The sequence below is a fragment of the Cyprinus carpio genome, chromosome B7, assembly GCF_018340385.1.
Source record: "Cyprinus carpio isolate SPL01 chromosome B7, ASM1834038v1, whole genome shotgun sequence".
Classification (NCBI taxonomy): Eukaryota; Metazoa; Chordata; class Actinopteri; order Cypriniformes; family Cyprinidae; genus Cyprinus; species Cyprinus carpio.
In genome coordinates, this window is record NC_056603.1 from 23,427,060 (window position 1) to 23,451,955 (window position 24,896).

Genomic DNA, 24,896 nt, shown 5'->3' on the forward strand with positions numbered 1-24,896 from the left:
TGCAGCTAATGTGATTTTGTGAGTTTTTAATCTATTAGTCATGAAATGTTCAGTTACTAGGCTATAAGTGCATCAATAAGAAAACCGATTTCTGAAAAGGAATGGTCATTTTGACATTTGCTGTATATCACTTTTAAAGTGCAAAATACTTAGAAATGCAAAATGTTTATTTTCTGACAGTGAAAAATGTAGTGAAATCTCACACTCGAACATCCTGAAATTAAGAAACTGGGAACTATTGCAGAATTCCATTTCAGTGACAGGAAATTAATGGGCTTTTCCATAATTTACCCCTCAGGCCATCTGGCTCTGGGGTTTTGTTAGATTTCATCTCTGCAAGGCAAACAGCAATCTAACTCTCTGTTTGTGTGGTGTATTAATATATGAGAACCCAGCGGCTGATCTGCAAACATCACCATCAAGACAGACTAGAATCAATGGTAAATAAAGCATCATCCTCATTTAGATTATTCTGTAATTATTCTTTCCTTCCCATAAGGCCCACACAGAATGTGCGCTCCTCAGAACAGGAACGCCCGTGTATGTACAGTACAACATCCCCCGGCCTTGACATGTTCTTTCATTAAATATTATGACTAATTTGGATTTATGCTTTAGCTACCAATATAAGTGTTCTTAGCTTTGATTAACATTACCATGTTTAAATCCATTCCACTGGAACGCATGAATGTCTGCAGATTCTGCCTGGACTTGCTTCACATCAACAGACTTGAACTCTACAATGTCTGTTCAGCTGTTTCTGTAAAAGTTCTTTTCTCTCGGCTATAAACAGTTGACTCATTTCCTGAAAATATTTTCTTTTTTTTCCCCCAAACATCTTATCATAATAACTTTTGCAGAAACAGATGCATAATCCTAAAACCTGCCATAACCAGGAATTGCTATTGCCATAGCAATAATGCTTGTAATGAATCTTAATGTAATATTTTAAATTATGCATTTTTTGTAATTTCTTTTGATTCCACCATAACATTCACAGTCTTGCCGTATCTCTGTCTGTAGACATTCTGCACATGCACCTTTAGTGTCAGTGAGTGTGAAGTGACCTGCAGTGAATACATAAGCAATAATACAATTCAACATGTGGGATAATTTTCCCAAAAATGAAAATGCTCGTTCCAAACCTGCATTACTTACATACAGTAAAAGAACATATTTTGGAGAACATTGGTAACCAAACAGGTGATCGTTGACTTCCTCTGTGTTGACAGAAAAACACTGCATTTATCAAAATGTCTTCTTTTATGTTCACATAAGAAAATAAAAAAGTCATACAGGTGAGTAAATGATGGCAGAATTTACATTTTTGAGTGAACTATCCCTTTAATGCTAGAGAGAAGCAGGGACACAAGCAAATGTATATCCACACAGTAGTTTGTCATGTCCATAATGTCAAACTCCCTGATTTCCTATTACTTATGGACAGCTATTTTAAGTTTTACTTGTTTGTATGCAAAAATATGTTGGGATTTGCAGTTGCACCATCACAAATCTTGTCCAACCAATGTTTAAAGCAGGCTAATTTGGCTTTTTCCTGTGCACATTGCATCAATCAGCGAGTCAGAGAGTACACGTCTGTTCTCTGTTCACTTTTATTTAATCAGGTCACACATGAACTTCCCTTTCTACTTGCTTATCCTGGCTCCCCATGTGCTGTGCTTTGAGATTGATCAAATCTGACCTGATTTCCCAAGGGTAGTGTGGCACACAGTTTAAGAAGCATCTGCTGCGTTTCCAAAACACTGCTCAAGTGGACAGGAACAGCAGAGAGGGCACTTAATGAACTTCTGCTGTGTAAATGGGTGACTTGACATCATATTTATGTTTATTTTAAAGTCAACTTTCAAGAATGTTTTAGATTTCAGTGTCATGCCATATGTTTACCATATCTGACACATCTGTCGATAATGCAATTTTGATTTTACTGGAGTTTACTGGCAAATTCTGAGAAGCAACAGGTTTTACCAGACCTACAGTTCATGGTTTCCTCTGTGTTTTATTAGTTAGGGCACTGTAGCAAGATTGGTACATTCTTTGACAGTACACTTAAATGTCCCGCCTCCATTTTATTTTACCATGCAATCATTAGACATGCATGTTTGTCTTCCCTTCCCTCAGAAATATAGTGAAACATATTAAAAACTGACTTGTGAGGACATTTGAAGTGGTCATAAGTCAGCTAAATTTTGCTTCACTTATACTGATATTTACTAGCTTGTAAAGGGGTGGGGGGTTGCAAGTATCATCACCTCCATATATAAAGCATTGCATCTAGGAGATCTTCTCACTAATATAGTGAAACTAAAGTGTGTTTGTGTGTGTGACCTTCCTGTCACCCCGTGGGCTAACCATAATCTCACCTGACACCTAAATGTGTGTGTGACTTCTAATGGATGACTTGCTTTGCTTTGACTGCTAACAGAGACCCCCAGGGACTGGAGACATGCACACACTCAGATGTCTGCAGATATTTCTTGTGGATGTTGTAGAGGTCATTTTTGGAGACAAAAACCTTGTACAGACGACATCTAAATCAGTGTCTGACTTCAAAGCAATTTAATATCTTAATTTTGTACTTAATGTGACCTACCCAGTGTTTTTCAAACCACTATACAGCACGAATCATCAGTGGTGTGGCATAACAAAATACAATTCGAGCTTAAAGGGATACTCCATCCCAAAATGAAAATTTTCATTTTGCGGCAGAGTAACCCTTAAAAGGTACAAACATACATAGAGCACAGAGTAGTCTGAGTCCTGAACAAATGATTCTTTTAAGACTTCTTTTAATGAATCAGTCAGAACTCTGAATTCATTACAGTGGTTTCTGAATTAACATCTGACCCACTTATTGAACCACTGTGTCAAAAAATAGCTTTTTAAAAGAAAACATTTTTTTTTTATTAAGGGACAGTATTTGCACCCTACGGCTGATTTTCAGAAGTAGATTTTTTTTTTTTTTTTTTTATTGAAGTGAGAAATGTTACCATGTTATGTGTACCTAATGTTAATTAACTTAAATTGTGGTTAAGTAAGTAAATAAAAAAAATCATTTAAAATGTTATAAAAACAGATACCTGTAAGAAACACTCGATCTACTTAAACTAGGTGTATAGACATTGTACAGGATCTAAGTCTTAGCTATTTTCCTTCAGTATTTACTTTGTTTCAGATCAATGAGATTCAAAGCAGCCGTGAGTCTCTTGATGTGTTGCATATCAGGATAAAACACGGTTCTTTTGAGGATGGATCAAATAATGACGAAAGTGAGATAGATCACTCCTCTTTCCTAGTCAAGGACTGTGTATTTCAATTATGCTAAGTGGACTGCTGATTAGATTACCTGTCTCTTGTGCTACCTCACCCTGAGAGAGAGAGAGAGAGAGAGAGAGAGAGAGATTTGTTCAATTAGATGGAGATGTGTAAATGGTTCTCAATAGCCCCTCTCAAACAATTGTCAAGTGTCTTATAGTACCCGCTAACCCCCCACCATCACAAATACATTGATTACCTCAATGAGGCTTCAGATTTGTATCTGATTAATGTTTAGAAATGTGTCTCTCTTATTTTTGCTTTTCAGGACCATATAAGACAAAAAAGGACCAATGCTTCAAAAGAGCACCCTTGTTATTCTTTAATATTGTTTTGTTCATCCCTAGAATTGAGAATCTCAGAGAAATCTGTGAAAATACCTCTACACATTCAAAGATGTTGGACATTATTATTTGAAATATATATATATATATATATATATATATATATATATATATATATATATATATATATATATATATGTATATGCAAAGGCAATCAAAATTTGTATACTGTATACATTTATACAGTATATAAAGGATTTTAATTAATCTGTAACTATTTTAATTGCCTTTGTATTGTAAAACAATAGAAGTCTGCAGTATGTACTCATTTAAATAGGCAAGTAAACGTGTGTGTATTTGTTTGTTTGTTTGTTTGAGTGTGTGTCTGCTTAACTAATGTGAGATTTTGACAAGAGTCCCTAGGGGATGAACAGATGTACTTGTCTCTGAACTAACAGCCTGTTGACGATGTGCAATGTCTGGTCACATGTGGGTTCTGTCAGAGAGAACACACACACACAGCACAGACCTTGTAAAGACACCCACTTTGGCCCTTAATTGGATTGTTTATGGTCTTCAGGATTGTATAATGTGTGTGTGCATGTGTGTGTGAGAGAGAGACAGTCAGAGGCGCTCCTAAATGGGTGTTTTTGTGGCTTGTGTATGATGAATGTAGTCAGTCCTCAGCAAGTGTTTCTCTGTTTCTCACTCTCTCCTCCATGCTGATACCAGAGTTTCTTGTTAGGGTAATAATGTTAGTTTTATTCTTTCTAGTTATCGTTTTTTTTGTTAGTGTATGGTGTTACCACATAAAAATAAGCTCACATCAAATGATGGTATGTTTGATGATGGGCCAAAAACTGTTTTATCTCTTTCGCATACACAGCCCAGAAGCGCCAGCTGTCGGCAAATTTATACATTATGAGTCCAGTATAAAAGCAAGTGTGCTTTTAATGCAATTACATAAATGAGCTGCAAGTGTGCTTTTAATGCAATTACTAATGATGCACAAAAAATGAGCTGCCCACCCAATAAATTTCACACTTATGAAAGACAAGCTTGTGACAGAATGAGGTTTTCAGTCCAACTATGCTTTCAGCAATCTTCGTTTTCAAAATGGCCAGCACTGTAAAATGTTAATGGATGCCATAATGTGCAGTAGCTAATGGACGCTACAAGAAGCTGCATAGGGCACATTTCTTGAGTGTTTAGTGGACACATGGGGTGATATAACAGGACAGATGTGAAGACCATGTCATTTCAGTTCATCAGTCGATCACCATCACATTTACAATATTTATACTCGGCTAATTTATTCAGCATCAAAATGTCAGAGACAGGAGAGATGAAATAGTTATATGTGTAATAACATGGTTATCTGTCATATAGCAGAAATGTCTTTGAGACCATGGGAAGCAGGCAGAGAGATATCAGATGTATTATGTTTGTATTGGATTCGTACATAAAGAATGTGTGAATTTAGATTTTTATGTTAATCCCATTGGAATAGTGTGCTTTAAGATTATGTTATATTAATGAGCAGTTTCTGTGAGACGGTTTATTTTTTGCTCTGTTTGTTTCTATCATAGCTTGTTTGAAACAGAGCTCCTTAAGCTTAGTTCCCATTAAGTGTTTGTGTTTTCCCTCTCAGATTAGATAAATTGTGAGGAGTGTTACAGATGATACATTGTGGATTCCTCAGGCAAACAGAGAGATTTGTGTCAGAATACTTCCTACAAGGGAAACAAACAAAGAACACAGTCAAACACACACACACGCACACACACGCACAGAGAGAGAGTTAGTATAAAATATCTCTTGCCTTCAGAGCATCCATCTACCCAAAACACTCTCTATGTCAGGAAAGCTTTGACTTGCGGTTAACTGCTTTCCCATCTGTCACTGAACCTGCCATTTCTCTTTTATTTGAATGATTGCTTCCCAGCTGTCCGGTGGTGCCATGATGGGGAGTTTTCCCTAGCGATATGACCCTTGAACCCAGTAGCACACAAATTGTCTTTCAGATCTTCCATCGAGGGGTCAAAGATCAATTAGCATCTCGAAGATAAGAGAAACAGAGATTTAGAGAGTGTGCAGTAGGTGATGTTAAAGGTTATATGGTAGCTGATAATAGAAGAATTATGTAGTAACACAGAACAAGAGTTTACCTGACAGATCAATAGCATCTTATAGAGATAATATGTAGTATATAAAAAGAATAAAGTGATTTTAAGCCATTATTTAAGTAAATCATTCATGTTATTGGATGGAATTGATAAATGAGTGTTAAAACACTGCTCAGAGGGCAAACACTCTTGAGTAAAATCAATGTAAAATCTAACCACTTGTGCAAGTGTTTGTATATTTTCATGTTCATGTGAAACATATTGGTTTGTGTAACCACATATATATGCTGAAGCAGGCTTTAAATATTTATGCTTTATTGACCAATATGTCTGTAATATAAAAAGATCTCTAGCTTACTGATGTCTGCTCTCTATTACTGACCTTGAGTCAATATATCTTGTCAGTTCATGCAGTCAGTGATGTGATTTTGTAAAGATTTGTCTTAAAGTCTAGAGTGGGCCTTAAAATTAATTATAACTTAATATTATATATTCCTTCACTTCACATTGTGTCCATAGAAATAAATATCAGAAAATCTCATACTTGTTTTGTTGCTAAAATTTCCACCGAAATGTTGTGCTTCCTGTCATATTTATATCTAATGCAGGAATAAGAAATGTAGTAAGAAAGTGTGTGTGAGAGAGAGAAAGTAAAAATAAAATATGTCACTGGTGTTCTGAATTCTCAGCCCTGGTCCCAGTGGTCCTTATGAGGGTGTCATTTAGATAAATGCTCCCAATTACAGCACTGCTGCCCAGTACTCACAGGCAAAAGACTCTGTCTATGTTTCTGTAGGTGTAAATGAGAGTTTTTCCCTCTGTGTGTATGTGTGTGTGCCTGAGGGTGTTTCTACTCAATATTAGAACTCATACTACATTCTTAAAGAAATGAAGGTTCTTTAAGGGCATCGGTGGCTCCATGAAGAATCTTAACATCCATGGAATCTTTCTGTTGTGCAAAAGGTTTTTTATAATGCAAAACATTTATAAAAAGATTATTTTTTAGATTATTAAAATGTTCTTTACATGTAAGAAAAGTGGTTCTTTTAAGAAATGCGCATTGTAAGGTTATTTGAAAAGTGTTCTTGTATGGCATCTCTGTGAATATCTCCTCTTGGAACCTTTATTTCTAAGAGTGCAGCATGATTTCTGTTTCAGAATGTTTATGGGACTGCTTTGGTCATGTCCGTATCTAACCAGGGGTGCGTTTCCCAAAGTATCGTTAGCCAACTATTGTCGCAAGTTCTGTCGTTACCAGCATAGTCCAACGATTCGGTGTTTCCTGAAACCATAGTTCAAATGAACATTCGCAAACAGCATCGCAAACTTACGTGGTTGCAACTACAGCTCTTGACCTGTGGTTAGAAGCATAGTTTGAATATGAGCAAATAAATATGCTCTTGGGCACAATAACCAAGCTAACATGCAATGTAATCTATATATCCAGTTCTATCTAAATATAAATGCATTTTAATCTATGTATGTTTGCGCTTCCTCTAAAAGCACCGTTTTTGAAGAGTGCGCATGTGCACAAATACCTAAGGGAACCCCGGGGTATGACGTAAGAGGAAACCCGCGGTGAATCAAACATCAAATAAAGCAAAATGACAGGGAACAAAAAATCGTAAATTAGTCATCAGGTGCCATGTTCAATACAGCACCATCTTAGAGATGTCAAATCAGTTAAATAGCAGAAGTTATTCCTCCACCACATCTGCGTGACGTCATTAACAATGGCCCTATGTTGTTGAACTAATGTGGCTCAAACGACGGAGATGCGACCGTGTTCGGGAAACAGTGGTAACTAGCTAGTTCAGTTCAACAACGATGCATCGTACTATGGTGGTTAATCAGTGGGTTACGTCGGTGTACGGGAAACGCACCCCAGATTGTTTAATAGTTGCACAAGTCAGAATTATCTCTGTGTTCCCAGCCTCAAGTTGGCAGCTGACCAGGCCCCCTTGCAACACTGAGTCTTTGAAATTATAGATACATATTTTTCTGAAAGCAAACCACACAGATCATCCCTAAGGGCTTTCCATGAGTGTTGGGTCATGCTTCCCTCTGATTCAGCTCTGCTGTTAGGAGAAAATAGCCTGTGTGATAAATGTGGTTTTTAACTTTCTATTCATCAAATATTACAAAAAAAAAAAAAAAAAAAAAGTATAATGGTTTCCACAAAATAATTACACAGCACTGTTTTCAACATTTATAATAATACGAAATGTTTCTTGAGCACCAAATGAGCTGAAGGACCATGTAATGCTTAAGACTGGAGTAATGACAGCTGAAAATTCAGTTTTGCCATCATAGGAATAAACGATTTATATATATATTTATATTTAAATATTTAAATAGAAAAGTTAATTATATTAATTGTAATAATATTTCACAATATTTCTGGTTTACTGTATTTTTGATCAAATAAATGCTACCTTGATAAGCATCTTTTAGAAACTTTTTTAAATAGGTTCAAAAATAAGTGCTATAAAATATTGTATTGTACTGTAAAGTGCTGACAGTTTTCACAAATCCCTTGAGCTATTTGTACACAATAGAAGCGTTCTGGTTAGTTGGAATGTTGATATGCTATTTACAGAGTAGCGGTGAGGTAATACCCTTTGGGAGGGTTGGAGGGTTGGAGGGTGGATGGTTGTGTTTTCGGTTTGAGAGATCAGAGCTGATCAAGACAAACGTAGTGAGTCATTCTAACTTTCGTGGACACATGGATTCAACAACACTTCTCTTTTCTCTCTCTACTGGCTTCCATCAAATGATCTCTTCTTTTAGTTAACTGGTTTGTGAACCGACTGGAGAAACTGTTGGTTTGCTCTTTATACATTTCCTAGCCTTTTCACGTAATTAAGACCCAAGGCCCTCAGATGCGCAGTGTAGGTATGTTGACCGACTCCCTGCTCCTTAATCAGTTTTTAAATAATGACAGAATTTTTAGACAAACTATTCCTTTACATATTTTCTCACAAAAAAGGCAGGGCAATCTTTTTTATTAATCCAATTTGTCAGTAATCCAATAGTGTAATACAAACATACAGATTCTTGAAAAGCCATATCATATACATTCTCTTTATGGGAATAGTGTGCCTTAAAATAGACACAAAATTTGAGTTGTGAAGTCTCATAACCTTTTCCTGCTCTCTGTGCAATAAAAACCATATGATAGCCTTTCATAATATTAAGTGAGAAGGCATTAGTGAGAATTAATTGCCCCCTGGCAGTATAATATGAGGGGTGTAAATTAATCAGCAGTGGCTTAATAACTACCAAATACATTTCAGGCATCTTTGAATGGAGTGGCCATTTCATTGAGTTTATATTAAAAACTATTTAAATATTGTAATAGGATTTCTTATTACAAGTGCATTTATTACTCTGCTGCAATTAGTTCTGTATCATCAGGTTAGCAATTCTTTTATTTTGTTCTTAATTCAGTTCACCACACATCCTTGTACAGCAGCTGCATTTTGAAGTTTATGATGTGCTAGACTTGCTTTGCACGGATCACTGTGATTTTCTCTAGAAAGATCTATGTCTCATTTGACCACAACTCTTTTCTCATTGTGTTCAGGTCACTATTATGTTTTTTGGCAAAATCCAGACATGCTTTAATATTCTCTGCTACTGAACCTTCAAAGTGGTATTTTTGGCTGTTCTGTGGCTTCTCTCGCAAGTCTCCTTGTTCGTGCAGAGAATTTTGATAGACGACCTTTACTAAACTGAGTGGTTTCGCTTCCACTTTCTGATATTTGAGCCAACACAGAGCCCACTGAGACAATCACACACTTGGAAATGACTTTTTCCTAATTTCAGCATTTGTTGTGTTTATTTATAACTAATTTGGCATTCTCTTTAGTATTCATTTCAGTCTTTGAATCCTTTTACTGTGGGGTTTTCAGCCAGAAAATGATTTTAATGATTCAAAGATAGAAGCCAATTTTTGAGGCTGTTGTATACTTTCAGTTGTTTTTCTGTTTTGTTTTCTGTTTGACTGTTCAAACAGCATATTTCCCTTTTTCATTTTTTTATTACGAATATCATAAAAAAGATAATTAATATTTGATTTAGTGCTTAGGAATAAATAACACAGCAAGCTACATTTCACAGTTATTTGCATGTCATTATAAAGGGTGAATTCAGCCTAAATGCATTTACAAGACATTTGCCAGCATCCAGCACCAGAGCGTCTTGTTTCTTAATGCAGAAGGACTAAAATACCTCTAATTTTCACAACAACAAGCACACAGGATAAAAGGAAATTAGAATCATTAGATTAGAGGATATCTGTCCTTGTACTGTTGTAGCACTGGTGTAAACACTTCACAGATCCTCTTGAGTGCTGATACCTGGCTCCTCACGGCCTACTTCTACCTGTTTGTGCATCTTAATGGTGTACAGGGTGTTTAAAAACTGACGCAAATATGAGTCATCAAAGACGTTGGACCCTATTCAATGTTTTGCTCTTTAAGAATTCTTGAATGAGTAATTAATTAGTTGCTGCTCTAATGTACTTTGTGTTAAAGTTGTGTAAATGTTCAAGAAATGACACATTATTTGCCAGTATATTGGATGCTCTCCAGTTGGCAGAATTTATATGCACTCTTTCAGTTACATGATTTACTAACCATTTACATATTATGATTTACAATTTATCCTTTCTAAAGTCGTAGACATGGCAGACACTTTTATAAAAATGTAACTGACTTCTCACTCAAGGTATATGTACTGTATCCCTTTGGCTACTTATGAACACGTTATGACAGGACCGACAAGTACCTCAACGCCAACTTTAACAAGGCGCACAATCATTGTGCTTATGACCACTAATATTCTAGTCTCATACTACTGGTTATCTGGCTAAACTAAACTAAAGACAGAAGCTCTAACTTGTTTCAACCTGCTGGACAGACTACAGCTCTTCCTTTCCCATCTAATGCAGGTGTAAAGTACCACAATCGTTATCATACTGTGTTTGTTTGCTTAGGCCAGAGGAGAACTGGATCTCTGACTGAGATGCTTGTCTTTCTCTGTGTCTGTCACCTGATGGAGTTTTGGTTCCCTGCAACCGTTGCCTTTGGCTTGCGTAGTTGAGGTCTAAAATGTGCTTAATATTGAATATTATCGATATGCCTACACTGAAACTGTTGGAGGAGCACAAACGGTTGCATAATGACACTGTTGTCTTCTGTAGAGCTGCTTTATAGCTAAATTTGCATCTTGCAGCATTGACGATGTTATTGAACGGAATTGAATCAACATTGAACTGACTCAAGCTGAATAAATAACTTTACACTGTTATTAAAGTGCATTAAACAAAACAATAATTTGAGCTGAATAATAATTGAACTGAATTCTACTGAATAATGACATTATTTTCTTTTTAGAACCTCTTGCACAGAATTCCATTCTGCTGTTTTCTTGGTTGTTACTGTGAAGCTGCAGTCTGTATTGTAAAAAGTGCTATAGAAATAAATGTGACTTGATTTGACCATACTTGACTATCATCAGTTCCTGCATTCCCTGGGAGTCATACTTATGACCCTGATGTTGTTAGCACCATGCTGTTCTGTTTGAGCTGCAGGAGTGCTATTCTGCTATAGACTTTCAAGGGTGAAAAATGTTTGCTTTTAATTTATTCACATTGTAGATTTGAAAAGTGCTAGAATTTAATATAGTGGGCACAGGCTTATCACAAGCAGATTTGAGCAGCTTCACCAAGTATATTTTGGGAAGTACATTATTTGAATGGTGAATGGCAACCAGATATTTTCATATGTGACATTTCAAGTTAGCAAAAAAAAAAAAAAAAAAACTTGCTTAATTTCAAAAATAATTTCAATTTAAAAGTACAAAAAACAAAGAGCATGTCATTGTCAAATCACCAGGACAAGACAAATTGCCTGTTTAAAATGCAGGGAGTCTATTAAAGGGGCTGGTCATGGCCAATGTCTAGTTTTTGGAAGACCTGTCAAAGAATATTTATGACACCACTTCACGTAAATTATGTTTGACACTAATGCTAACCTCCCGCTGTGTCTCTAGTGGTTGGCTAAAGGATTTTACACAAGCACAGAAATCAAGTACACCTGTCAAAGTGTCGGTTATTTTCAATAGAGATCCATCAACAAGCAAAAAAGATCAGTCAAGCACAAGGACATGTACATGGCTTTGAAAAATAATGTGCACGTTCTTCGATGCGTAGATGCTTTTGTACGTTTTCCGATCTTACTGTTTTCCTCCAGCGCTTCCCCCCAAATACACAGGCTGTTCTCATACCTTGAACCGTGATTCAGTGTGACAGCCAATGTCTGCATGGAGTATGACTCATGATCCCAAATGAATACAGAAATTCACAATGTTTTCGGTTCATTTCCAAACTTGGAAACAGTTCACTCTCCCTCTTGGCAAGAATTTGATTTATTCTGGGATTTAGAATTGCCTCAAAACTAATTGGACTTTCTACAAGCTTGATACATTATCAAGGATACATCATTATTTGTAGATTGGCAGATGATCCTGTAGATGTTGAGATATTTTATGCCTAATATATTTCAATTGTCTTGAAATGCACCTTGTTTTCTTTTTCTGTTAATGGTTTCTGAAGGATCATGCAACACTGAAGACTGGAGTAATGACTGTTGAAAATTCAGCTTTGCATCAAAGAAATAAATGGCATTTTAAAATGTATTGTAATAGAAAACTTTTTTTTTATTATTGTAATAATATTTCTCAATATAATGTAGCTTTGGTGAGCATAAGAGACTTCTTTTAAAAACATAAAAAAAAATTATTAGACCAAACTTTTGAAACATTTTGTTTGAATACTTTATGATGGAAGAGCCAAAGTCATTGATTGGATGTCAGTTAGATTTGAAGTTTTGAAGTATTGTCCCTTTTCTCCTTCTCCACCTTTTCTTCCCTTCATGTTTCTCTATTATCCACACTCCTCCTTCACCAGCGGCATTAGTCCTGTCAGCTAATCAGTGGCATTAAATGAGCCATCCGATTAAGTTAGCATCATTAGCGAAACGTTTGGCAACCGAAGCGCAGCATGCCACACAATCCTCCAAATTAGCTTTATTAGTTACATAATGTTCCTCTGAGGCCTCTGACATTTCACTCTCCACAAGAGGATTTACTTAATGAGTTGGTTGTTTCTGGCGCTCGCTCTACCAACTCCGCTGATGACCTCTGCCGAGTTTTACTCCACTTTGAGACGCTGAACGCCATCATTGTCTGATTGAGTATTCTAATTAACAGACTCGACTTTTCTTAATGAATGGCATGTATTAGGAATCCAATTATGATGTAAAAATAGTCATGGCTTTTTGGTATTTTTATCAATTAAATTTAGCCAAGGTGAGGATGTTTTGGTAATAATGAAGCAAATTTTGAACAGTAATAAAACACTGCCTCAATTGTGATTATACCATCTCATTTTAGCGTGATTCTGGAAACTGTATTAATAATTTTAGGATAGGACAAGTTTGATAACAAGCACAAGTGGTTACACTATGTAAAATGACGACATGGCAGTATTTTTTATTTTATTCTGTTTTTTGTTTTTCCCCTGTTTTTTATATACTGATTATGGGTGGGTTAACAAGCATTTTAAAAAAAAGACGTTTATATTTTAAGTATTTGAGTTCAAATTTCTACTTTGAAAAGCACAATCCATCATGTTCCCTATCGTCATGTTTAAATTTAAAAGGCTGTTTGTAGGATGCTGTTCCTCAGACCCTCCTCATCCTGCCATGATACCTCGCTGTGATGTGTTGGAAACATGATGCCTGGCATAATGATCAGCGGTAGCGCACTTCCCCCAGTCTGCCCAGCCTTCCCTCCCGCTTTCATTTAAACCTCTCGAGCTGAAACACCTATGTTCTGCTCCGTTCTGTCAAGTAAGAAATGAAAATGTGAGCTCAGCAGGAGCTCCAGAGAAGAGTTTTGTTCACTTCTGTTTTTTAATTAGATCTATGGGGGAAGTCTTTAGCGCTGTATGTTTGTGTTGAGGAATAGTCTTTGATCAGGCATTTTGCACACTATATCGGCTGCCAGCAGCAGTATACTTTCTCTCAACCTAACTGAGGGTTCACAGTATGTTAACAGTGAGGTAAAAGAAACTGACATGGTCACTTTAAACGTAACCCTGTGACCTTGACCTTGTTCTTAAGCGCATTTCATGTAACTGTGTTGTGTGATAATGATTGGTTCTGACAGTGTCAGACTGGTTTAGGACACAGCTGTCCGCCTGGTTGATTTTTGCAAATATTTCCACACCTGTGATGATGCCTTGTCATGTCTTACATCTACAGCAGTTCAAATATCTTCTCCTTGAGCTGACATCAGTCTCTGGCTAGTTTACGTCACATTAGCTGCCACACTTGAAACATCTTCATCTTTAAAACTGATTTGACGCTGTCCTCGCCAGAGTCTGCCCACGCTTTAAACATGCCGTTGTGGTCAGGATCAAATTGAATATTCTTTTGTTATAGCAGTCATTTAGGCTATGTCTACAGTAATCCAGATACATTTAAAACAGCATTTTCATTTCAGAATGCTCTCTGTCCATACTAGCATTTTAAAGTGTCTTGCAAAAGATTATCATCCACACCAAAACATAAGAAATCATAAAAGCAGGGGTGGCGCCAGAGTATTCTGAACACAGGTGCTGAGGGGGTGCTAGATCATTGACAGGGGGAACTGGGCGATTAATAGTAAATATGACCAAAACAGGTTGTTGTTATTATTATTAATTTTTTTATGAAAAATAAAGTAAATTGCCTCCTCGATTTTGTAACATTTTATTAGCCTACATGATTAATTGGCTCATCACAATTTAATTACAATTTTTCATTTTATGAAATTAAACAAGTAGCCTACATAGATCAGTCAGTTCCCAAAGATTTTTTTAGCCTAGAATTCACTGAACAAGCATTTGGGAATGTGAGTCAAAGGCAATATGACATCAAAAAGCACTGGGGATATATATACTTGCTATTTACCGTCTCAAACCAGAGCCTTCGCTCTCTGTGTATTGATGGCCAAATGTGCCAAGCTGCAGTTTCGGGCATCGCCAAAGCTGCTTCTCAGATATGTCTTATAGTGTAGGATGTAGGACACAGGACAAAGATTTCTCACAATTGTAAAAAGTTACATTATTTGCTGACTGGTTCTGCTGACTCCAGTTCACAAGATCACTAGCAATCAGACACCAAAAAACAGCCATTCTGAAAATTTGTGTTTATTTTGTATGAATATTTTACAGCCCAGTGTCATATTTACATATTTATGACAACTTAACAGAGATTTGGGGTTGAAAAATCATGAGAATGTGTACAAACAGTATCTTTCTCCAGTGTAAGAGAGATGATTAGTTGAAAAAAAAAGTCTATTTATTTTACAAAAAATATTCTGTGTGAGAAATATACACATGACTATACACAGTGGGTTATACATTTTTGTTGCCTCTCAGCTCTAAATCTAATAATCTGAGGATGCTATCCAGATGGATATGTGTGTGACTCACAGTGATAATTAGTGATAATATCAGGAAGATGACCTTTCTCTTTCTTTTTTGCTCCCTTCCTCCATGCAGATCCAGTGATTATGGGTCAACCTACACCAAGCTCAACTTGATGCCTGGGACAACCATCATAGTCACAAACTTCTACATCTGTCCCACCAATAAGAAAAAGGTGAGTGTCTTTACTAAATCCTTGTACAGTTCTTCATTGTCACTAAAAATAGATAAACAGATAAATAATAGAGTTTTATAAAGAATACTCACTTTCCCCTTTTACTGCCATTTTATTATCATGATGGATGCATATAATTGTTGTATTAATTATATTTTATTCACCACATATGTTAATGAATATGTGAGTATGGTAATTAATTATCAAGCACAGATATTTAAATTAACACTCAATTATAACTTATTGGCAGCAGTGTGTTTAAGCACATATCAGGGATTCACATGACTATATAAAACTGTATGACGGTTCTTCTCACTTGATATTAGAATTTTTTCAAATACATCTAATAAATATGTCCCGTGAGTGTGTGTGAGTATAATTAAATGTGAGGAGTTTAAGGTCATGTGATTTTTTCCCCCTCTCTTATGGAGATTGATGGTAATGATCACCCTAGAGCAACTGTGACATGTTCAAGCGTGTCAAAGTCATCCTAATGAAGTTTACGGGGATCTCCTTCTCATTAGTAATCTCCTCACAACCTCTTAAACATGAACACACGTCACAGCTGAAGAAGTGCTAGCTGCCTATATTCTATAATAGGTGATTTAGCAGAGACACATCAAAGCTTGTCTGCTGTCTCCAGCTCTTGATACAATGCACAAAATTAATAATTCACAGGAAAATAACAATCACTCAAAATTATATGCAGTATGTTTGAGGACAAAGCTGTGTTTTGATGTTTGTGGCTGCAAAGTAAATTGCACAGGAAATGTTGGCTTCAGGAGAAAAAAGGGAAAAGTAACTCCACAGTCACTCCTGATGGCGTAACAGTCAAACCCTTTTCCCACATCAGAGTCCTTTATCTTCAAATCTCAGATGACCGTACCTTGACTGTCGACACAAAGAGTGTTTTGAACAGGGATGGACAATACGTGCACTCTCTGCTGTGTTTGGGAAAAAGTGCCTTTCATGAAAGCAGACACTTGCAGGCTTCTAGGGAACAACCCTTGAGTGTCCTCATTAATGGCGCTGCTGTCTGGGGCACTTGCAGAGAAAAGCATTTATTTGAAGAGCTGGCAACACATTTCAACTCTCAACTAACAGAAATGATACTTGTGCTGCTGGACAGTGGTTGTCATATTATGATGCTATTCATCATCTCTCACACCTCTTTACTTGTCTTTATATCTATACAAAAGCAATGTGTTGTGTGTTAATTCGCCAAGGTATCTATGTGTAAAATAATTGCTGTTCGGTTTGGTAGGTTGGGAGATAGGTTAAATGTAAAAATTTTGACAAAATTTTGATGGCAGTGTCAGGGCTTGAAAACAAACAAAAAAAATCCAATCGGTTCACTCTGAGCACAATTGATATTTTAATGTTTTTGTTCCTGCGTTCCTCTGTATTATTATCATTCCGAAACCGGTTTGCCTAGAAAAAATACTGGTTAATAACTTTATTTTTTTTTAAGACTTCTGTCTATTCTTTTAAGACTTCTGTCTAGTTTGTCTCAGCAGCTTTGTGAATAGGTTTTAAGAGAAAAATCTTAGCTAAAATCTTTTACTGCTATTTAGGAGAACTCTTAGTGGTAAGATAAAATGTTTTGTGAATACGGGCCCTGGTATCTTAACCCGCTACGCTTAATCACAGCCAATACAGCATCATCTTTTCTAGATTTTGACCAAATTATAGGCTACTAAACAAAAGAAAAAACCTACAGTATTAACGCTTTAAAGACATTAAAGTACTTTTTAAGATATTTTAAAATATCTTTAAAAATTTGCTGCATTGTTTAAAAAATGCTACTCTTATAAAATTGCGTTTTGAGAGGAAAAAAACATAAGTCGCGTAGGCTCACGTCGCATTTTATTATTAGGCTACATTCAGAAATAATGTGCTAAATTGCTGGTAAAGAAAAATGTTTACAACCATTATAAGCACCATATATATATATATATATATATATATATATATATATATATATATATATATATATATATATATATATATATACACATACATACACACACCTATACATAGGCTATCCATGATAAACACAGTTATTAGTTTCCTTCTCTCCACAACAAATCCTCTAAAGTTAAGGCTATGTGTTTAGACTATAAAAACATCAGTCCAAAAACAAATTAATTTAAGGTGAACTGATGCCTTGATTGGTACGAATCAAAATGTTTCCATATTTGCGAGTTATCTGGATGCTAAAATATTATTTATTATGTAATATACTTTGTAAGACGACGGATCGTCCTTATAAAGATGCCACTTCACCCGTGTGTTTCTGGGTGCGGTCGTTACCTGGCAACGGGTGATGGTCACGATCGCTGCCTCAAGTGTCTGGACATCAAGCATGCTGAGGTGGCCTTCGTGGATGAGTCATGTTCCCACTACTGGAAGATGATCATCTCGGAGCTGCGAACCAGGCTCCGCTACCTTCAGGGGGGCGGAGTCCCGGTGCCGCTGCCGCAATCTGGGGCTCGTTCTGGCGGCCAACAGATGAGAACCACTTCCAGCAGTACTGCGGGTGGTTTGAGGATTACAGTGGTGGCAAACCCCGCAGGGAACCAACCCTCAGGGGACCATCACTACTCTTGCACCTCCGATACAGTGGAGCAACCCATGGAACGAGCTGGGCCCTCTTCAAAGAGCGTACCAGCGGTATCCAGTGGGCCTCCCCCCAACCCTGTTGAGATCTTCCATCACCCTAGGCTGCCGGATGCGGCGGAACATCCGGCGCCAGGCCTTCATGATGAATCTGTGAGAACCATGGAAGGCTGGGTTCCATATTGAGACATAAGCGGTACTCGTATGTGTATAGTCCATGGTACAGTATAGCCTTAGAGCCCGTGTTTCCCCGGCAGACTTCTGCCTTCCCAAGAGGGTTTTAATCACCTCAAATTTCTCCATATACACCTAAATGGATGCTCTATGTGTATTTGCTTCCGAAAACTCTTTCGGGAAGGATGAGGCTTCCGTAGCGTCCCTGTTCTAAGCGGAATGGGTACGTTTTCCCAGTGTTATCCAATCTCACCCAGTGAGGTAGTGCTTTGACAGTGGTGAGTGTAACTACTTGTTCCAAGCCCCGGCCTACACCAAATAGAGGCGCAGGCGGCTCGCACAGGGCACTGGAAAGGGCAGCACCCATGGCGCTTTGGTAGGGATTCCAATTCGTCGGGCACCGACATGACCTCGAGAGTGACCGACTGAAAGGCAACGTCTCGGTTATGTATGGTAACCCTCGTTCCCTGAAGGAGGGAACCGAGACATCACGTCCCATTGCCACGGTTGCTGTACCACCGCTGAGCCACCAGGTCACCGGCTCGGCTCCTCAGCGAAAACCTGGTATGCATTGCACCTGCTGCCTTATACTCACGCCGTGATCAGAGGCAGCTGGATGCAATAATTGCATGCCAATGTGCATTGGCTCATTTAGTTTACACTCGAAGTAGATTGGTCTATCGAAGAGATATCCCAATTCGTCGGTCACCAACGTGACCTCCCCGTTCCCTCCTTCAGGGAACGAGGGTCACCATACGTAACCAAGATGTTTTCCTTTCCATGAACTTTGGATTGCTTCACAATAAACCGAAACTCAGCACATTTTTTTCTTTCGTTTTGTTAATCTGACAATGTTTTAAGTGAAATACATTTTGTGTAGGCCAATATAGGCCATTCCATTTTATGTAAGCCTATATTCTGTTTTCTCCATTTGCAAGCACTGCAGGTGCATGTGATCTGTTGAATCCATACATCAGTTTCTGGTTCTGTTCCTGTCAAAATTTTGTTTGTTTCAGGTTTTCATTTTCGTTCCTTGAACTAAATGTCATTTAAAATTATTTAATTATAAAGAATAGTTTTTATCTCTTTATGAATGTTAATGTTAGTTAATGTTTTAGAAATTAAGGAATCCCTCCATTAATTTTTATTAAATATATTTTTGAAAATGTATAAAATAGTTTTAGTTTTTAAACAGCTTTCCCGAATGTTCCCCGAGTCTTCCATTGGTCAGCCGATCGATAGTCCTGCACCAAACTTCAGAGTCAGTGTTGCAGCGTCTGAATGCTCAAACAAACAAGAGCAATGTCTGATAACACCACAGAGTCACAGTGTTTACACTTCAGCTGCATTGCTCTGCCCTATCTGAGTGTGTATTTATAAATCCAAACATGTGTGTCAAGCTTTGTGAGACAGAGAGAGAGTGATGGCGACTGCGCTCCTACACCCCACAGGTCACCGTACAACTACACAATGTCAATCAGTGTGGCATAAGACAGCGTTCCAGCATAGAGGAAAGGGATCAAACGCCACTGATCCAAAACCAAAGCGTCTGGCCCTCTCATTTCTACAGCGCTAAGCTCAACCGAGCGTAAATGAGAGCAAGAGACACAGAAAGAAAGAAGCATCAGAGGGAAACAGGGAAAGACAGAAAAGCAAGACTGACAGCAGTTGCAAATAAAGCTATCCTTGTCTCTGCTATATCTGACTCCATTAAATCACATTTCTAAGTCCCTTAACGAAGATGAGCAGTATCTTTTCTTAGTGTCTAATTAGAAATATTCAGCAGTGGATTTAACAGCAGCTGAGGCTGCAGTAATGGATTCAGTGGAGTTCAGTGCCGCCTGTCTTCATTTCATTAATAGCTCGCGCGGTTCAGACAAAGAGTTTAAGCAAACAGTTTAATTTCAAACGGCATAAATTTCACTTCCTTTGTCCTGCCTTATCTCTTGCTGGAACTCCAGCAAGCAATTATTCAGGAAATAATATGAGATTCGTCCACACTAGAGATACGGCGAAAGTTCATTAATAGGAAATGGCCTTCAAAATGAGAAAGCAGGACATTTCTACTTTATCAGAGAAACAATGTTGTTACTCTTTTATGGTTTGTTTCAGATTCTACATAGTGTGAAGCATTTACATACTTGCATCTTATAAATATTAAATAACACTGAACTTGTCTTCATTGCCTTTTTGCTGACTGTTATCCAAACTGAATACTTCCATGATTCGGAGTCACAAATTTGGTGCAATAGAACTGAAACAATATTACATTGTATCATATTCAGACGTTGTCTTTCCATATATAAATCTCACCCACTATGGTGTGTGTTTTATGAACTGTGTTAATGACGCTGGCAGCATCGAGAAATCCGCTTCCATTCTGAGAGACTCGTTCTTTTGGAAAAACTCCCATTACTTCACTAGCTATAGTCAGCGCATGAGACCTGAGATTAAAATCTCCCTGCTCAGTGTCCTGAAACCGAGCTAAAACAGATATAAAAGACAGTGGCTATCTCTGACAGTTGGTAGTTTAATACATGCATTGGAAAGTGAGTGAAGCAAACTGTTGTTCACCTCCTCCAGCTCCGGAAAGCAGAAAGGCCGCGTCCACGAGCGTGACTGCCTAATGGAATGATCTTCCTCTGGGTTAAAGTTCTCATAGAGCCGGGAAAGTGGGAAGAGAGATAAAAGCCAAGAGAGGTTCACTTGTTTCTTATAGCTGCTTTATCTTTAAGAATTTAGCAGGATTTCCTCACATTTTCTCATTCTTTGGTGAAGGATTTTTCATTGTTCCATCTGAGTTTATCCAGAAACGAAGCTCATAGACTGTTGGACTTTACTGTAAAGTAGTGTGATGTAATACTCATAGTGCAGATAGATCTGTTTTCTAAAAATTAACTCAAACACTTTATTATTATGGATTATTAGTACTGTTGGTGTTATTAATTAACTAAATCCATGTTAAATCTTAGATTTCAAAATATAAACATTGACATTTCCCCACAACATCAACTCGAATTTGCAGTCAAATTGAAAAGGACATTCTGCCAAATATTAACGGCAGACAAATAAACACTCTTTTATGCCTAGACATGGTAGAGATTTTCCTTAATCTTGCCCTTAATGTTGAAAATGAAGTTTTTTTTGGCTCAGCTTTAAAAGATTATGGAGTCAATTAAGCAGTCCATCGTTTAGCCATGTATAAGTATTACAAATTGCTTCTTTGGTCATGGGCTCTTTAAGTTGTAATGAGCTTTAAACTGTTTTGTATTGTGCGCCGGCACACACACCCTCTCACCACTAAAGGAACTCTTACACCCATAAACCAACACACTCAGACTTACTAAAACACACGCTGCTTGATATTTTGAATGCGATTGATTTTCTTGCATCACTTCAGTAATCATGCAGTAGTTGCATGATAATATCATCAGTGCCTGTAATAAAGTTTTTGATGTCACAGTGACCTTGTTTATGCTCCTGTTCTTGTGGAGCGATGGATAGCACTGATAAATGTCGCTGATTTATTTTGACACACAGTTTGATCTCTTGTCATCATTGCCATTACGTGGAATTTGTGACAGATGAAATGGATTGGTCTGACCTAATTTTCCATAACCAATCAATAAAAGACAAAATTCAGTACCTTCATTGTACTACAGTGCATTGTGACCAAGACTGTTCTTTTAATCCAAAAAGAAGAGAAGGCATGTCCCATTGCAGCTTTGATATATTGAAGGAGTTTTTCTTCAACAATTTCTGAAGAAAAACTAAACTGCTTTGAGACAGTCCCTGTTTAACAAAAATAAGCTTAACTGAATGCAGAAGTGGGCAAATTCTGAGGCAGTGACCTCACTAAACATGATTGCAAAAATAATTACTGTTTTCCAGAATTCTTTCCCCTCTGCCATTCGTCAGACAGCGTAAGCATATCCATTTGGCAACAGAGAAAGTATTTCAACAAAAAAATTACTTCTTTTAAATGTAATCAGCATGCCCCCCGCTAACCCAGTTTTTGTGTCTGTCATTATTTAGGCTTGTTTTTCTGTAATTATTAGTGGATATTAGATAAATGTTTGCTGATTATACCCTCAACAAATTAAAGGTCATTCATAGACCTTTGAGTTTCATTTTGTGGCTTTGATTTGTGAGAACCCTTATAAACAAGCCTGTAGCACAGAAATAAATCTACACACATACAGAAGAATTTTAATTGTTTGCAGAGTTTATGGAACACTGTTACTGTATGTGTATATAGTACAAAAATGTGTATTTTAAATATAGACTAATATTGTGTGTTTATTTGCTACTGTCATTTTAAAACAGTTGTTCTTTATTCATATACATATCTCAGACGTCTATTTGAACATTTTAGAAAGTGTCTGAAGTTTTAAATGGCTGCTCCTGTGGACAGCTGTGTGCATCCCGTAATTTTCACTCCCCCGATTTGTTATTCCTCATTTAATTTCATTTCATTTCATTTACACTACCCTACCATACTGATGAGAAAATAAACAGCAGCACATCCTTGAAGATCTGCCAACTGTGGGTCTTTCATGCCAAGAGTCTGCTGATGTTTTTGCTTAATGATGCATGTAATAATGTGTACGGTAGTTAATACAGACCAAAACTTTTGCATCTGTATGTATATCTTTATTGTGTTAAAGTATTGTGTATTTATTGTGTAAAGGAAAAGTCCACCCAAAAATGTAGGCCATCCAAGATGTAGCTGAAATTGTTTATTCATTGTAACAGATTTGGAGAAGTTTAGCATTACATCACATGCTCTCCAATGGATCCTCTGCAGTGAATGGGTGCCGTCAGAATAAGAGTTTAAACAGCTGATAAAAACATCACACTAATCCAGTCCATCAGTTAATGTCTTTTGAAATGTTGAGTGTTTGCAAGTAACAAATCCAACAAGACATTTTTAACTTCAAATAGTTACTTCCAACAAGCCCTTTATGCATAATATTAATTTATTCAGTGAAAATGTCATCTTGTTGGAATCAGGAGAGAAAGATGCACAGAACAAGCACCATTTATAATCTGAAAAAAAAAAAAGTTTGAACAAATCAAATACAGTAGACTTTATTTTTTAAGGCACTGCAGACTTAAAAAAAACAAACAGGTAAAGGGAAATGGGTTTTTAAAAAGCGTTATTTTGTGTGTGATTCATATCATAAAAAATGAATGATAGGACACTCTGTACTGGAGCTGTTTGTTTATTTATTTTTTGATGGTAGCCTAACATCACACTGTCAGATCAATACAACAGTCAGTTTGATACACATGAGAAACCAGAAAAGCATAGGTAACACATTTTGATTCAGTTTGTTTTTGTTTCTCAAACTTTGATATAATATTCTTTGAGAGTTTATTTTCTTACCTCACTGTATTTATTTATTTATTTATTGTGTAAATCTTATATCTTATATTTTTACAGTCTTGTAAGCCCTGATTGGTGCTCATCTGTATGCCAGTAATAACTCAAACTCTTTGGCTCATTTCTAATTTGTTAAACTCCCCTCCACATTAAATAGATGAACATGAGCACTTTGAACATACACTAGAAGTAGTAGACCATCCAGGAACTTTTTCTGTGATTTGATACTAATTATAATCTTACATCCTCCTTAGCATGGATCGTATGCAAATTGGGACCCAAGGACAGTTTTGTGATATTTGATTGATTCTTTTTTCTGAGTTAGATTGGCTGTGACTGCACTCTGAAATAGTTTAATCACACCTGGATGGCAGCCAAACTGTTTGAGGATAAATTGATTGTAGCTGAAAAGAGGTGATGGAGGTTGGAGATAAATTCATGATGACGTGGAGTGTCTTTGAGGACTTTCAGATGGATTGATTGGGTCTGCTCTCAGCTGATATGGAATTTTGGCTGCAGTGTTGAACTGAATCATCTGCTCTTTTGAAAGAGAGATGGATGATGAGAAATCTTTTAATCATCTCACAAAGAGAAGCATACACACATGCACATATGTAGAAAGATCTGAACTGTACTGTATATACAGTGGGGACCAAAATATTCCTATTTTAAATTTAAACTATAAAGTTTAAGGATTTTAAATGCACAACAAATACTGTATGTTTAAGACACTATTTAGGTAATTAATCAGATAAGCAAGTTTGTGACATTGACCATGAACCTTTATATTTTAGAATGTAGAAGAACCATGTATGGTTCCCTTTCAGTGAACAGTTCTTTAGATGAACCATTTTTTTTAGTGTGAAGAACATTTTAATAATTTAAAGAACATTTTTCCACTTTAAAGAACCTTTTGTGGAATGGAGAGGTTCCAGGAATATTATGGTTCTTCGTGGAACCATATGGCAAAATAAAACTTTTATTTTTATAAGTGAATGTGAAATAAAACCTTTGACGACATTCTTATTTGATCTTAATACATAGTAATAAAAGAACTGACAATAAATAAATAAATAAATAAATAAATAAATAAATAAAATAGTCTGTATTGGTATTAATGGAAGTAGATTTGATTTGCAATCCCAAAGAATTCCCAAAGGACCTCTCCTGATTTCTCACTGCTAATGAGCTATAGAATTACTTTACAGTTTTAAAGTGGGGAACACAAATACTTGCGGAGTCAACAGAGAGGGAATTTTTC

The 24,896-nt window shown here is 36.8% G+C and overlaps 1 protein-coding gene across 3 annotated transcripts in view; it reads left to right on the forward strand.

The window, feature by feature from the left end:
• Positions 1–24,896, forward strand: part of sorcs2 (sortilin-related VPS10 domain containing receptor 2) — a 145,306-nt gene that overhangs the window by 64,264 nt on the left and 56,146 nt on the right. For all 3 annotated transcript variants that reach the window (XM_042728028.1, XM_042728029.1, XM_042728030.1), the window contains exon 3: positions 15,357–15,456. In XM_042728028.1, the coding sequence (XP_042583962.1) occupies positions 15,357–15,456 (100 nt within the window). The remainder of the gene's footprint in view (positions 1–15,356; positions 15,457–24,896) is intronic.